The sequence below is a fragment of the Condylura cristata genome, unplaced genomic scaffold (assembly GCF_000260355.1).
Source record: "Condylura cristata isolate star-nosed mole 26May11 unplaced genomic scaffold, ConCri1.0 scaffold00028, whole genome shotgun sequence".
Lineage (NCBI taxonomy): Eukaryota > Metazoa > Chordata > Mammalia > Eulipotyphla > Talpidae > Condylura > Condylura cristata.
The window spans coordinates 3,940,753-3,956,184 of record NW_004567129.1 but is presented as its reverse complement, the minus strand read 5'-3'; the positions used below and the strand labels follow the sequence as shown (position 1 = coordinate 3,956,184).

The window sequence follows — 15,432 nt, the reverse complement described above, 5'->3', positions numbered from 1 at the left end:
TGCAAAAATATCCACCCCAGTGGCTAGTGGACAGAGGTCATGGGCAGGTAGGATTTCTGAGTTCAAATCCTGGCCCCACTAACTCTCCACAAATGCCCTCTCTGTGCATCTTATTAAATATCAATTGTTACGGTACTTTGTGCTTCTGATAATTTAAATTAATCCTATGGAAAGCAATGAATGATCTCTAAGAGGCAGCTCTCAGGGAAACATTTTAGTAGGGAGAACATTTAAAACAAAACACCTGTAAAATATTCTTTGAATGCAAATAAATGCAAAATATCATTTGATTAAGACAGCCATTAAGGAAAGGAACAGTCACGTGATGCTCGGCACAATCTTACAGTTTTTATTTCTTTCACGAATGACCGTGAAAGAAACGCTGACTTGCCTCAGCGTTTTACACTCACAACAGCTCTCCCAGATTATAGGTGAGGAAATCAAGGTCCTGAGAGGTTAAGCAACTTGTCCCAAACCACACAGGTAGGAAGTGGCCACTCTGGGATTCAAACTCACCCAGTCCCCGCCCTAACTGCCAGGCTGTGGCGCCTTTGTCTGAATGTATATTTCCAAGCTGGAGACCAGAGAAGGGAGAGTCCATTCTCCAGTCTCAGCTTGAAAGGGTTCATTAGCAACGATGCTGAGCCTTTGCTTCTACTGAGGGACAAACAAGGTGGTACACAGGTGAATGGCTCCACACACACACCCGCCCCCCCCCCAAGGGCACAGCGCACATATTGAAAGGATTTTGCTTGGTGACTTCTCATTTTGACATACATCTCAGATCAAAATATAGGGCACTTCCAGCTGCCCTCCCTGCCGGCTTCTGCGTGCCCCTCCAGTCAGCAGCGGTCCGCCCCAGAACAGACCGCTATTCTGACCGCTCAAGGTACAATTAGTTCTGCGTTTTCAGTAACTGTCCCTCATGGAAAGTAGTGTGCAGCAAGAAGGCCAGGCGGTTACCTCCGGTGGCTCTGTAAATCCAAAGGCTCTCTTAAGAGGCTTGGAAACGCTCAAATCTGATTCCTCTGTCGCTCAGCACCAAAGTCACGCAGGGTAGCTGCGGGTGGCTCCCAGGGATAGTGAAATTCCCCCCCCCCAAGATTAGGAAACCCCCCCAGAAGGCGTGTCTCCCTACCTGTGCACTGCTGGATGAATTCCTGATAATCCGCTCCTTGTTCGCCGGGGACGATAGTGGAGCCATCATATTTAAAAGTCACCCTTTGGGTTGAGAGAAGAAAACACACACACATACACACACATCAGCGTTGGCGGCTGCCCGAGGCAGGACCGCCTAAGAGATGCTCTGGCTGTCCTGGGTTAAGGATGCGGACGACAGCAAAGAAGGGACCTTATCTCGCCGATCTGGAAGACGGCTCGGCGCACCGGGCCCCTCGCGAGCTCGGGGACAGGGGCTTGCAGAGCAATGGGAAGTTCCTCACCAGATGACGGTCGAGCCGTCGTCGCGCACCAGGTTGTACGCCGTCCTGCAAGCCTCTTTGTCGATTTTGGTGGCCATCGCTTCAAGGGCTCCGGCGAGGACACTCTGCCCGCAGCGACCGTGCACACCCCGGGCCGGCCGCGAGGACTGGAACGCGGCGAGGACGCGCCGAGGGCAAGAAGGCTGCAGCGAAGCAGGGATGCGAGCTCCGAGATCCCAGCCCGGCGGTGGCTCCGGGTGCGCACCGAGAGCGCGCGCCGACCGGGCCGCGCCGTCCCGCCCCCAACAGCCATTGGTCTCCCGGGACGTGGCCCTGCCCATCTTCCCTATCTATTGGTCGCCGAGCCGGGGGGCGGGACGTCTTCGCTTGCTCTCGACCAATCCCCGCTCGGACAGGTTGCGCAACTCCGCGCTGGGGGCTGGAGCAGGGTTTTCGCCTAGTTCCCCCTCCTCCCTCCTTCTCCACTCCACCCTCCCCCCTCCTTCCCTCATCTCTACTCGCTCAGTCCCTTCCTTCTCCCTTCCCCCTACTCTCCCTCCACTCCTCCCCTTGTTCTCCCATTCCCCTAACCCTTCTTCCTCCTCCCTTCTCTCTGCACCCCTGTTATCTCCCCCCGCCTTCCTCCTGCTCTCCCCTCTATTCTTCTCATTACCCCCACCCCAACTCCTTCTTCGCTACTCCCTTCTCTCCCTTCTCTTTCTCCCTCCCTCTTCTTCCCAACCCTCCTCTCCCCTTGCCCCCCAATCCCAGTTTGAACTGGAGCTGTTCAACTCCACAGCTCCACAGAGGACTTCCCCACGGATAGCTTGACGGTAGGAGGTAGCCCCCACCCCAATATTTGCCTGGTGGTTTCTAGTTGGAGAGAAAATGGAAAGAATTAAGTATTTCAAATAGAAGGAAACAGAAAGTGGACTACTTCCAAACGCTGGTGGGATCACTGTTTACTTTGTGTCCTGGGTATTTGCATTCACGTCTTTTCTCTCCCTTTGTGTCCCTCAGTAGCTGGAGCTGACTCACTGCAGTCCATTCCTTCCCTGACTCACTCATTCATACACTGCTTCCACAAAGACCAGTTACAGAGCTAGGGCAGGTAAAATGGCCAGACTCTGGAGATAGGATATTGAATTTCAACCTGTTTCTAACTTGCGTTCTTGAGCAAGCCTCAGAAACTGATTACATCTCGAATGATGTAATCAGAGTATTGACATCATTTTCTTTTATGGTTTAATTGAAGTGGTATGTGTAAACAAAAAAAATACATGCAATAAAAGTTCATGATGGTTAATAACTAATTAAAATAATCCTAAATAGAAAACTGAAAGGTCAGGAACAATCTCCAATTAGTTATAAAGTTCTTGCTGGCAAATAAAAAAAAATGTATGCTTGTGAAAATGGGTGAATGGATGGGATCCCACTCTCAGAAAGAGTTGAAGCAGATATTTCTATGATAAAAAGGCAAAACCAAGAAAGCTACTTGGAATTTTATGTTAAAAAGTGGCTTCCATCCTGAATTTGACTCTTGGTTCAGCCTTCTGAGGGAATAGTTTGAACACACTTTCCCCTTTCAGTTGTTCTCTTCCATTCGTTGTTGCTGTCGCCCTCTACTGGACTGAAAATGGAAAAGTTGGTGTTAAACAGAACCCTCCTGTTGAGCAAGCTGTCAATTTGCCCAGCTGAGGCAGAGAAATAAACAGCACACCAAAAATTAGCACTGTATGTAAATACTTGTTTCAGTTGAGATCCACACAATATGTGAAACAGACTAATTCAACTCATATTTTAGAAGAAAAGCCAAATGAAACTATTTGACATTTACTGTGTCCTATACACTGTGTCATAAATGGGGAGAGGGATATAAGTTCATTCATTCGTCCCTTCTTTCACTCATTCACTCACTCACTCCCAGTATTAAGTCTACTGCTTGTCCGAGGCCAGAGGGTGGGTGAATGAAGGGTGTCACAAACTGACTTGCCAGTAGGGGGCAGCCACACAATGTCAATGAGCCTGTAAGAAAAATGCTATGAATCTTTCAGGTGATTCATCTCAGAACTGACATCTAAAGGGGCCCCAGGTTCTCTGCTGTGCCCGAGTCACCCTGGGGCAGAAACATGAGCGGGACAGTGCCAAGACTTCCAGTGGTCTACAAATCAGGATCTTTTTATGAAACCCTTTGATTCTTACCCTGAGGCAGTAAGAAAGCCACATGTCAGAGCTACCTAAAAAAAATCATGGAAGGAGAAAACACTGCCTGTGTCCAAATTTGAACCAGTCAGGGTCTTAAATGTCTAATATTTTTATTTTGTTTTGCTACACAAAAAGCAGTTACTTCCCTGTGGATGTTATCAGTTGTCAACAACAGAAAACAGTTCAAATTGGCTTAAACAGTAGAGGGGATGGAATGTTTCAGTGGCTGGAACATCCGGAGTGAAGAACATTCAGGCCTGTCTAAACCACAGCTTTGTCTCTGTCTTCTAAGTGTGTCTACTCTGCTCTCCTTAGTGTATAGGTTTTATCCTCAGGCAGTGCTGCCTCTCTGCCTGGCACACCCTGCCCCAAACTCTACTTGGCTGTCCTGTCTTAAAAGCCTCAGAGAGGACTTTTGAGTCCAGTGCTAGGCAAGGTGGGCGGTTATGCAATACATATGAATGTGTTATAACATGAGGTAGTATCACTAAGTATGCATTTTGCATTACATAGTTAATAAGCAGTACTAGTACTGGGCTGTGTTGTTTGTATGTGCCAGGCGCAAAACAAGTGCTTTACTCTTTCCCAAGTAATTCTCACATCAGCCTGAGGAGGCGCTGCTGAGCTCCTCCCCCCACTCAAAGCATAGATAAGAGAACTGAGGCACAGAGAGGTGAAGCCATCTCCCTAAGGATGCACAGCTAGAACATTGTGGAAATACTATTTGTTTTTCATAAAGACTAACTGTTCGGTGTAGTTTATTCCTCAGAGACAATTTTGTTTTTAAAATATTATTTACTTCATCAAGTTAACTTTGGTTTACTGTCTGTGTTTTAGGGATATAGATTCATACTTCTTCAAATGTGTGTTACCACACTGCAACCACCAACCACCAAAGTTCCTATAACCCTCCACCACGGTCTATTGGGGCCCCTCTTCTCTTGGCTCTGCAACCCACCTCTCTGGTAGCCTCAGTTTTACAGTCAGATTTCAAAGTTTAGTTTCAGCTTTGTCTGTTCCTTTTTGTTTGTTTGTTTCTTTATGTTCCATATATGAATGAAATCATCCAGTATCTGTCTTTCTCATGACTTGTCTCACTAAGTATATCCCTACAGATTCCTCCATGTTGTCACAAATGGCAAATGTTCATCTTTTTTATAGCTGAGTAGCATTTCATTGTGTCTAAATATCACATTTTTTTAAAGATTTTATTTATTTATGCATACAGAGCTGGGGTACAGGCTAGAGGTGCAGGGAGTGAAAGGATTCACGAGAGACAGTGGGGAGCAGCACACAAGCAGATTGACAAAGTACACTATTGAGGGGAGCAGCGAGTGAGACAGGAAAGGTCTGCTGTGTCATGTGGGTCACTCCCGGGGCAGGTGATCAAACTCACACTGAAGTGGCCAGGACTTGGCTTAGCTTCGCATTGCAGTGCTCCAACCCACTGTGCCACCAGGGAAAGCCCTAGATCACACCTTCTTAATCCACTCTTTCCCTCAAGTATTCAGGTTGTTTCTATAGCCTAGTTAGGTAACTAGTGCTTCAGCGAATATAGGCATGTATATACCCCTTAGGCTAGTGTTTCTGTATTCTTTGGATAGACCCCTAAGAGTGGAATTACTGGATCATATGTTAGATCTATTTTAAATGCTTTGAGACACCTCCATACTGTTTCTCAAAGAGTGTGGCCCAACCTTATTACAGCTATGATGGGAACACAGGCAGTCTGACCTTGGGATCTGGCTGTCCCATGCAGAAGTGGAGTTTGCAAACCTGGCACTGACCCAGGGTTACCATGTGTCTTGAGACAAAAGAAAGACCTGTGCAAGTGTTTTAAGACCATTGTTTCAGCTCTGGCTTTATTTATTTATTTCTAACAGACTTTGAAAAGTCAGTGGCCTGTTTTCTACATTTCCCTTGGGGCTATGAATTTAAAAGTGGAAGAAAGAAATCCCACCTCCGCTGCAATTAGAAATGGGAATAAAACATAACCCTGAAATTTGCTGTTCTCGCAAGGTGGTTGTCATTCTGAAGCAGGTGCCTACCAAGGAGGGATATTTATAGCAGATGATATTTATAGAATCTGCACTGAACTCACTGACTGTCAAATCGCTGAAAAGAGACTCCCAGAGACCTTTGGGAAAGGAAGACACTGAGCCACTGATTGCAGGAGTATAAGACAGCTCCTTTTCTAAAACACCCTCCACTTAAAAATCTGAGCGTGACCCTTCCTAGTGGCGCAGTGGGTTAAAGCATAGCACTAAGAAGCTAAAGCCTCTTCAGCATGAGTTCAATCCCCGCCCACCCGGGAGCTCACCCACAAGGCGCAGCAGACCTCTTCTGACCCACCCGCTGCTCCCCTCAGCAGTGTACTTCATCAGTCGGCCTGTTCTGCTCCCCACTCTATCTCTGGTGAATCCTCTCACCGCCCTTGCACATCTGTCCTGTACCCCAGTTCTGTATGCATAAATGAAAAAATCTTTTTAAAAAAATCTGAGCGCACCATCTTACCTAGTGCCTCAGTTCCCAATTCTTCTTCAGGAACTATGAGTGGCTCAGAGATAACTGTACTCTGGATCCAGAAACCCAGCAGTAAGACTCTGGAAGTATAACATGACCTGGTATTTTAGCTGCTAGCGAATAAGGGCAGAGGGAGGCCAGAGCATGGAGGAAAGGAGGCCCAGCAATGTGGTCCTAGTGGATAAGGGTATGGGCAGTCACTCACCAAATCCTGACTTTGCCATACCCTTACTGAACCTCACTTTCCTCTTCTGTGAAATGCACACCTCCCACAGAGGAATTATTTGAGGATCATACATGAACAATGCATGCAAAAGGATGTAACAACAGCTGGTATCTTAAGGGCCAGCCCCCCCAAATCATGAGCAGTCTTAAACCCTATTACCTGAAGTAGCAGGCTGCATGCAAATCTACTGGGAAAACAAACTCTGTATCAGACTAGTAAACAGCAAGAATTGAAACTAGAGTATTGGCTACCCCAAGGCGGGAGAGCTGAGAAGCCCTGCAGATATGTGAGGCACCCCAAAGGTCAACTACCATCCCCGCAATGGAGCAACAGAGAGAGGGGCGGACACCGGAGTCACCCGGGGAAAGTTGGAGCTGCTAAAGAATTGTTCAGAGAGAGGGATAGGTACTTAGGTTTTCCCACACCTCCTACACTGTCTCTGAGGGCCAGACCAGCAAACCCTGGGAAATACAGCTTCATGGAAAGGAGGGAAGGCTTACCCCCATCTCACCTTCATCCCCACCCCCTTTGTGATTTGGAGGAGAGGAGGGAGAGGGAGACACAGATCCAATGGGCCAGATTGCTCCAACCTGACCCAGAAATGGGGTGGGAGGGAAACATGCTCTCTCCTGGGTTGGTGAAAACACAATCTGACAGTTGGGTTCTGATATGGAAAGCTACTTAAGGCAGGGTCCCAACCAACACAGCACAATAGTGCTCGGAGTGAGTAAAAAAGAAACATCTCTAGGTCCTCCCTGTGGTGCAGCAGGTTAAAGCACAGCACAAAGAAGCTAAAGCCACTTCTCCATGAGTTCGATCCCTGCCTGCCCCGGAGGTGACCCACATGGCGCAGCAGACCTCTCCTGACCTGCCTGCTGCCCCCCTCAGCAGTGTGCTTTGTCAGTCAGCTGGTTCTGCTCCCCGCTCTGTCTCTGGTGAATCCTCTCCCCGCCCCTGCACCTCTGACTTGTACCCAGTTCTGTATGCACAAATAAATAAATCTTTAAAAAAGAAAAGAAAAGAAACATCTCTGGGGATCGGGAGACAGGTACAAATGACAGGTGCCTTATCCTGAGTTATAGAAGCCTCATGGAGGACCTTTACTGTCTCCCCACCTGGAGCATCTCTCTGGTGTGGTAGCCTCAGTCTTCTTACATGAGTCCCCCTCGAGCAGGTCAAAACCAGTGACAGGGCCTCTCTCGTGATGCAAAGGGTTAAGGTGAAGCACTATGAAGCTAGCTGCAGCCACTGCAGCATGAGTTTCATCACTAGCCAGAAAGCTGACCCACATGGCGCAGCAGACCTCTCCTGACCCGCCCACTGCTCCCTCTTCAGTGGACTTTGTCCATCTGCCTGTTCTGCTCCCCACTCTGTCTCTGGTGAAGCCTCTTACCTCCCTCCCCCCACATCTCTGGCCTACACCCGAGCTCTAGTATGTATAAATAAATAAATCTTAAAAAAAAAAAGAAAGAAAGAAAAAGTGATAAGGAGATAGAGTTGGGTTAAATATAACATTCTCTGGCCCTCCCTGGTGGCACAGCAGGTTGGAGAGCAGCACTGAAAAGCTGGCAGTGGCCGCTTCAAGTGCAAGTTCCAACTCCTCCCTGAAAGTGACCCACATGGCGTAACAGACCTCTCATATCCTGCCTGCTGCTCCCCTCAGCAATGTACTTTTTCAGTCAGTCTGTTCTGCTCCCCACTCTGTCTCTGGTGAAACCTCTCACCACCCCTGCATCTCTGGCCTCTACTCCAGTTCTGTATGCATAAATAAATAAAATATTTAAAAACCAAAGGTAAAGACATTCTCTCCAACAGGGATGGAACAGGCTCTTTGCAAGATAGTGAGCTCTCCATCCCAGCAAAGGAATCAGAAGAGTTCACTCTTCACCTCATGATTGCTGCCTTCCTGAACCAGCAACATTCCCCTTCTGGCCTGTCCAGGAAGATTCAGTAACACGGAAGACATTACCTCATCGGTCAACTTCTAGACTTGCTTTGTAAAAACCCTCTCTCTGACCTACTTCCCTTTGCCAGGCGGCCAGTTCCCCACCAACAGGAGCATGTTTGCAGATCTGCCCTGCTTAATAGAACTTTGCCTAGCACATTAAATAGATGTTTCTTCCCCGAAACATTTATTACACGCTGAAGAAGGGAAACTATTATACTGACAAGGCCCACAGAGAAGGAGAAATTAATGTGGACAATATACAAATAAAAAGCCACAATTGTCAGCAGTATTTTAAAAGTAAGCATCTTATGGTGTGAAGTAGCCTCTAACAGCAGCATGCAGTGGGTAAGGAAATATTGTCAGAGGTAATTAACAGAGAAAACCCTGTTTGAGTCATTAAATAGAATCAATTAAAGGTCTCCAGTTCCACATTAGGGCATTTCATAACTAGAGAAAAGGGAAAACAATGCTAGAAGCCACTCTGGAAAGGCCCTGTTAAGTCCATTTTGCAAGAATCTCCCTGCACTTGATCGCTACCTTTACAATCTCCCACCTGTTGACCACTTCCCTCTGCTATAAACCCCAGTGGTCTCCACTTTATTCAGAGTGCCCTGTTGAAACAGTCTTGAATAAAGTCCATCTTGCTTCTTAGCCAGTAGCAGCGGGCTGTCTTTCACAGGCTTGCTCGTAGCAGCTCGAGGCCTTCAGAAACAGGGGCATGGCATCAGCCTAGGCAGGGGAGGCGGGTCCTTCGCCTCTCACCCTCCTGCCGAGGCCTCCATTGGCTGAACCCAACAGGAAATCCGGGGAAGGGAGGCCAGGTGATGGCATCCACCAAGGTGAGGCTTCTCAGACACAGAGAAGGTGGAGGCTGGATCTGGGAAGCAAGGGACCAGGAGTCATCAGCCCACCCTGGTTGTCAAGGGTGGGAAATGCCATTTTTTATTCATGAGATCAGTCATCCTTTCAAAATGTTACGACTCCTCTGAGGCTGGCCCAGGAGGAAGAGGTGGGGAAAGGGATGACAGCATGCCAACTGGGTCCTGTCTCTGCTAGTCTGCCAGAGGCAGGGGCAGGGAACCGAGACAGAGAAATTAGGTGTCCTGTGAGCTCAGATCTGAGAAACAACAGCTTGGCAATGGCCCACCCCTGAGTACGCCCTCGTATTCCATTGATTTTTTAAAGATTTATTTATTTATGAACACAAGAACTAGGCACAGGCCAGAGACTGAGTGGGGAAACAGAACAGGCGGATTGACTGAAATACACTGCTGAGGGGGAACAGTGGGTGAGACAGGAGAGGTCTGCTGCTCCATGTGGGTCAGCTCCCTGGCCAGGGATTGAACTTGTGCTGCAGTGGCTGTGGAGCACTTCTTAGTGCTGAGACTTAACCCTTTATGCCACCAGGGAGATTCTTTATTCCATCGTTCTTGGTTATTAAATATGTCCTCCCCCCTGAAATGCTGCCATTTCTGAACCTAAAGAATTCTAATAGGAAGAGGCCCACATTAGTTAGGAATCGGTGTGTCATATGTGAAACAGAAATTGCCCCAGCTTAAGCCAGCACTTGTGGGGGGAGGGGTGACATGTGAATACCCCATAGTAAACAAAATTTGAACAGGACCCAAGAGTCCAATCTCTGTCATAGGTATTAAGATTGTATTATTCCTAACTGATCGAAAGGTGGGAGTCCCTTGAGATAGAGAATCGTACTTCTCAATTGAAGAACACCTGCTTAAGGGACCTTCCTGGGGGCACAGTTGTTAAAATCTCAACGCTATGAAGCTATTGCCAGCCACTGCAGCACAAGTTCCATCCCAGGCCAGGGAGCTGACCCACATGGTGCAGCAGACCTCGCCTGTCTCACCCACTACTCCTCTCAGCAGGGCATTTCAGTGAATCTGCCTGTTCTGCTCCCTACTCTGTCTCTAGAATATCTACTCATCCCCCACCCCCTGCAGCTCTGACCTATACCCTAGTTCTTGTATGCATAAATAAAATAAATCTTTAAAAGATATTTTGTTTTAAATAAGCACCCACTTAGTTACAAAGACATTGATAAGCAGGCATGGGAAAGGCCAGCACAGATAAAAGCCTGGTCGGGGGAGGGAGGAAGCACACAGAGCTATGCTCTGGACGGGTGCTGACCTCATCACCATCCCACGAGCACTGGAGAGTGACTAGAACCACAAATTGTGCCCTTGACCTTGAGGTTAGGGGTCAGTGCAGTCTACCATGATGATGTCACCCATTAGCTGCAGGTTTCTCTCAAGTGGAAAGGGGTGAACCCTTTGGGGCATCGCATGATAGGAGCCACCCCTATATTCACATCAGGCAGGGCTGGGAGGGGCTAGACCAGCATCTTCCACTTGTGAATTGTAAAGCACCGCATTACCCATTATGAAGCTCTCCACGGCACTGCAGCAAGAGTTTGATTTCAGGCCAGGGAGCCGACCCGCATGGTGCGGCAGACCTCTCCTGACCCGCCCGCTGCTCCCCTCAGCAGTGTACTTCCTAGATCTGCCTGTTCTGCTCCCCACTCTGTCTCTGGTGAATCCTCTCACCCACTACATGTCCAGCCTGTACCCCCAGTTCTGTAGAATAAATAAATCTTTTTTAAAAAAAGAAAAAAGGGGTCTCAGCTTGGGCTGCTGAACCTTCTGATGGAAACAACAAATTCATGTTAAACAGGACAAATGACCATATGTGAGTTTTGCCTTCCCAAAGCTCATGGAATTTAAAACAAAGCCACTTCCATCCCCTGTGCCCAGCTCAGGCTGATGGATGTCTGTCCTCCTGGCTTTTCCATTTGCCCTCTTCCTCATGTTCCCTGCAAACACCCCATGTTCCAGCCAGCCTGGGCTCCCCCTGGGCTCCAGCTCCTACTTCACTCCTCCAGGCCTTTGCATGTCATCGCCTCTGCCTGGGACCCCCATTTCCTCTCTCTACTTAGCTTCTCAAACAGCTCAAATGTAACCCATAGTTACATGTCACCAGAAGATAAAGTTTGTCCCAAGGGCACCAGAAAAGTTCAGCATCTGACAAATACCTTTTTAGTCCATGGAGCTAGCTTTCTTTCCCAACAGAGTGAAAAAGAAAAGTTTCTGGGGCTCGGGAGACAAGTGTTAATGCCAGGAGCAGTGAGCCTGCACCAGTAAGGTAACACAACTAGCTAAGCACATGTTCAGCCCTCTCCATGTCAGCACTCACTAAATCCCCCTTGCGACCCTGGGACCAGGCTCTATCACAACTCCATTCAGAGGAGGAAAACAAGGCCCAGAGTGGTTGGGTAATTTCCCCGAGGTCACACAGCGTAGTAAGTGGCAGCAGAAGTGTTGACCACAGATGTTTTCACACCACATATGGCTACCACATGCTTCCTGGGCACACACCACAAGCAAACCAAAATGATGCATGTGCTTTGTTCAAAGGGAGTACAGCCCTGCTGAGTCCGGTCACTCCCCACAAGTAGGAGCGAAGGAGGCAGGGGACAGGAAGCTCAAAGGGTCCGGCTGTTGATGGTGAAGGTGAAGGTGGCGGTCAAGGGTGAGCACTTGCTCCATTAAGTAGACACCCAAGGACCCAATGTTCTGCCCTCTCCGGGCCCCACAGCCCTTATCTCACCATATTGCAATTGTGCTTTCACGTGTTGACTCTCCCACTTCCATTTTTCTTGAGCAAAGGAGGGGAACGAGATTGGAAACTCCTGGAATCCTGGTGTGAACGCAGCTTAGACCCCACTTCACTCTCTGCAGCAGCAAAGCAGGAAGCCAGTTCCTGGCACAAGGCAGAACAGGACCCGCTGTTTAGCTGACAAGGTACTGACTAGGCACTTGTTCTTTCCCCGGGAGAGTGGTGGGGACGGGCCTGGAGTCTTAGCTGGAACTCTACAGACAAGATCCTAGAGTCCCAGCATTCAGGCTTGAGCTCAAGCAGCTCAAAAGGAACCTGGAAGTGATGTTGAAACAGTGATAGTGAGTTCTGAGAGAATGTGTTTGAGATTTGCTGTGTGATTCCCAGTTGCAAGAATCCTAGTGCTATGATTGATCAGTAATGTCTGCCATGGGGGCTGCATAGGAAGGAGAGGCACGTGTGTTATATGTTACCAGCCCAGGTAGTAAGTCTGTGGGAAAGGAAAGCTGGGCAGATGACTAGCAGTAACAGCAGCTGACACTCAGGAAGCATATAGAGTGTGGTAGGCACATTCAAAGCTGTTCTTCTGTCTCATTTCATCTTAACACTGGTCCTAGGGGATAAATGCTCTTTTGTTCCTCTAGAAGGGCATTTCCATGAAGGCCATGATCTTTTCTGTGCTATATCCCCAGCATCTAAATGAGTATCTGGTACAGGGGCTGCCTTGTAAGAGTCTGCTGCTGGGCAGATGCACTGTCATTCTACAGATGAGAAATCTGAGGCACAGAAAGGTAAGTCACTTGTGCTGCCGCAGGGCAGTGTGTCCTTAAGACCTTTCTATGATCTGTCTGTGCCGTCCCACATGGCAGCCACTCATTGCATGAGGCGTGCAGGGCTGGCTAGTGTGGCTGACACAGTGAGTTTGGGGCTGGAAGTGACTGTGCTGCAGCACTGTTCTGGGGCCCCCGGGCTCAATCACTGGAGGTTACCAAAAGCCCAGTTTAGAGAACACACAAGAATACACAGGCTTTTTAAAATTATAATTCCTTCCAGGGAGCAGGGGTGAGGGGGGTGACTTATGAACAAAGGTATAACAATTTGCATTGTACTCTTCCAACCCCGGAAACCTGAGGGGGGAGGGTGCTCTGTGTTTTCTAGTTATTATGTACAGGAGAGATTTGAAGGGTCCAGAGGAGACACGGCTCACTCAGGGTTACCTGCCGACCTGCTGACCTTGGACATAAGCCAGGTTGGCAACCCTAAAATCCCAAGCCCCCAGCACTTCTTTCTAAGAGTCAATCAAAAGACCAGCATGGGGCGGGTCTGGCATGCCACAGAGGACTCAGATGGTGGGCAATGACACTGTGCTAGGGACATTCTCTGGGAATAGTGCTGAGCAGTTCTAATCCTACGGGGGACCCAAGAGCAGCCTCAAGGCAACACTGTGACATATAGGCGCCTCTGGTATACCCGGTACCTGGTACCTGCCTCCGCCCCTTGGTCTCCCTACCTCTACTGGGGAGCTGGTCTCTTGTTTATCCTGAAGTCAAAATGTGATTTGAGAAAGCACTGGAAGCTGATGCAGGCTAAGCTGTAAATGACCAATAAAGGAGTTCATTTCCAGACAGATTCCTATTTTGACAGAATCAAGGGCATAAGCCAAAGAACAGCTGTCTGGCTGGTAGGGACTCAGGCATCCTATTGTACATGGGCACTTCAGGTAATGGGCACTGTCAGAAGGGGTTGCTGTGTATTAATGCATCGGACTCCCCAACAACCTCAGGAGAGTGGAAGAAGCACTGACTGTCAATGTGGAGATGGGGAAAGTGAGGCATATATGGCCAACCTCAGGAGTTCAACTGGTTCACACAGTGGGGAGAGCCAGTCAGAGCTCAAGTGAAAAATAGGAAGAAAAGCAGTGGGGAGGTGAAGTGAAGAGGAAGCCCGGAGGTAAAGAGGTCTCTCTTTAGCAGGAGGGAAGGATGCCCAGGGCATGGACAGGCTCCCTTCCATTTGTTCTGGAGTTAGCTACTGCTTTTCTGCTCCTTCAAACGGTTACAAGTTGACAGGAGAGAGAGCCAATAATTCTGCTTGCAGAAATGATCTGTGAGTGATCTGGGTTGGCCCTAAGACCAGCTCTTTTGTACTGGGCTGTGACTTTTCTAGATTACTCAACGTTTGGGAACAAAGCTGGGTCAAGGACAAACTTTTTTGGGGTATGGTGTTTAGGAAACTGCTCCCCCCACCCCTCCAGGAGCCTGTGAAATCTGGAACTCCTTGGAGGGTGAAAGGTTGCCCATCTGGCAGCAGTTCTCACATCCCCACCTCTGCCAGGCCAAGCTGTTCTCTCCGTTCTCCCCTGAGCTCTGGCTGCCACCTCCCAGCCACCGGTCAGGGCAAGGACAACTCAGGATCCTGAAAGAAAAGCAACATGCAGCCCTTCCCTCAGCCTTCCTGTCTATTGGTTAACCGATGAACTGGTTAACTGGGCACTTCACTAGCATGCCCTGGGTTCCTCATCCTGATCCCTGTCCTCTCTGGTGTGTGACACCAGGTGACTATTCAATTGTTTAGAACCTCCATTTCCTCATTTGTACTGTGGGGTCAGTAATAGCATGGACTGGTGAGTTATGGTGAGCACAGGTCTGACACATGACCTACAGTTAGCAAGTGTCTGGCTCACCTAGCTGTCCCCACCCTTGTGTGTGTGTGTGACATCCTCTGTGTCTAGATGATATGTTTTCTGATTTTTGAACCCAAGCATCAAAGAAATAATAGGAGTTAGTGTGACAACTTCTTCAACAACTCTTTATATTGGTGCATTTAGGGTCAACTTCATGGACAGCCCTGCCTCATGTTTTCAAGTTTCACTCATGCTGTAAGATAAGTGACAATTGAGAGGCTGATGTGTGGTGGTTGCCTTTATTCATTCCACAAATATTTACTGAGCAACTACTGTGTGGCCCATAGGGGCCCACCGGGAATAAAACTGAGGTGAACCAGCCCCTGGGGGTTAGAGAAACCAGACAATCAACTACATAACTGAGATAATGAGTTGGATGACTCGCCAGTGGTAGTAAGAGCTGACCTGAAAGATAAGCTGGAAATAGGGTAAAGAGCGAGGGATTTATTTTTTATTTATGCATACAAGAGCTGGGATGTAAGCCAAGGTTAGGGGGGTTGGTGCGGTGAGATGATTTACCAGTGACAACGTGAGGAGCAGAACAGGCAGAAGGACCGAAATACACTGCTGAGGGGAGCAGCGGGGGAGGCAGGAGGGGTCCGACTTTAAACCCTGGGATGGAGAGATCTGAGAAGACAGAGTCTGAGTCCGCCCAGGCAGGAGGGAGACAAGGTGTACCCCGCACACCTTTGCGGCCGGGACCCGGTCATTCGTGGGGATGTAGGAGACACCCCGTCGGCGTTGACGCGGCCCTGCTCCGGGTGGCCTGGTCCCGCAGCCGGGGTGCAGGCGG

At 48.7% G+C, this 15,432-nt stretch overlaps 1 protein-coding gene across 1 annotated transcript in view; it reads right to left on the bottom strand.

The window, feature by feature from the left end:
* Positions 1-1,673, bottom strand: part of COTL1 (coactosin-like F-actin binding protein 1) — a 39,549-nt gene extending 37,876 nt beyond the window's left edge. The window contains exons 1-2 of the mRNA XM_004690335.2: positions 1,443-1,673; positions 1,139-1,221 (exon numbers count right to left, since the gene is read on the bottom strand). Of these exons, the coding sequence (XP_004690392.1) occupies positions 1,139-1,221; positions 1,443-1,519 (160 nt within the window). The 5' untranslated portion in view covers positions 1,520-1,673. The remainder of the gene's footprint in view (positions 1-1,138; positions 1,222-1,442) is intronic.
* Between the last annotated feature and the right edge of the window lie 13,759 nt (positions 1,674-15,432).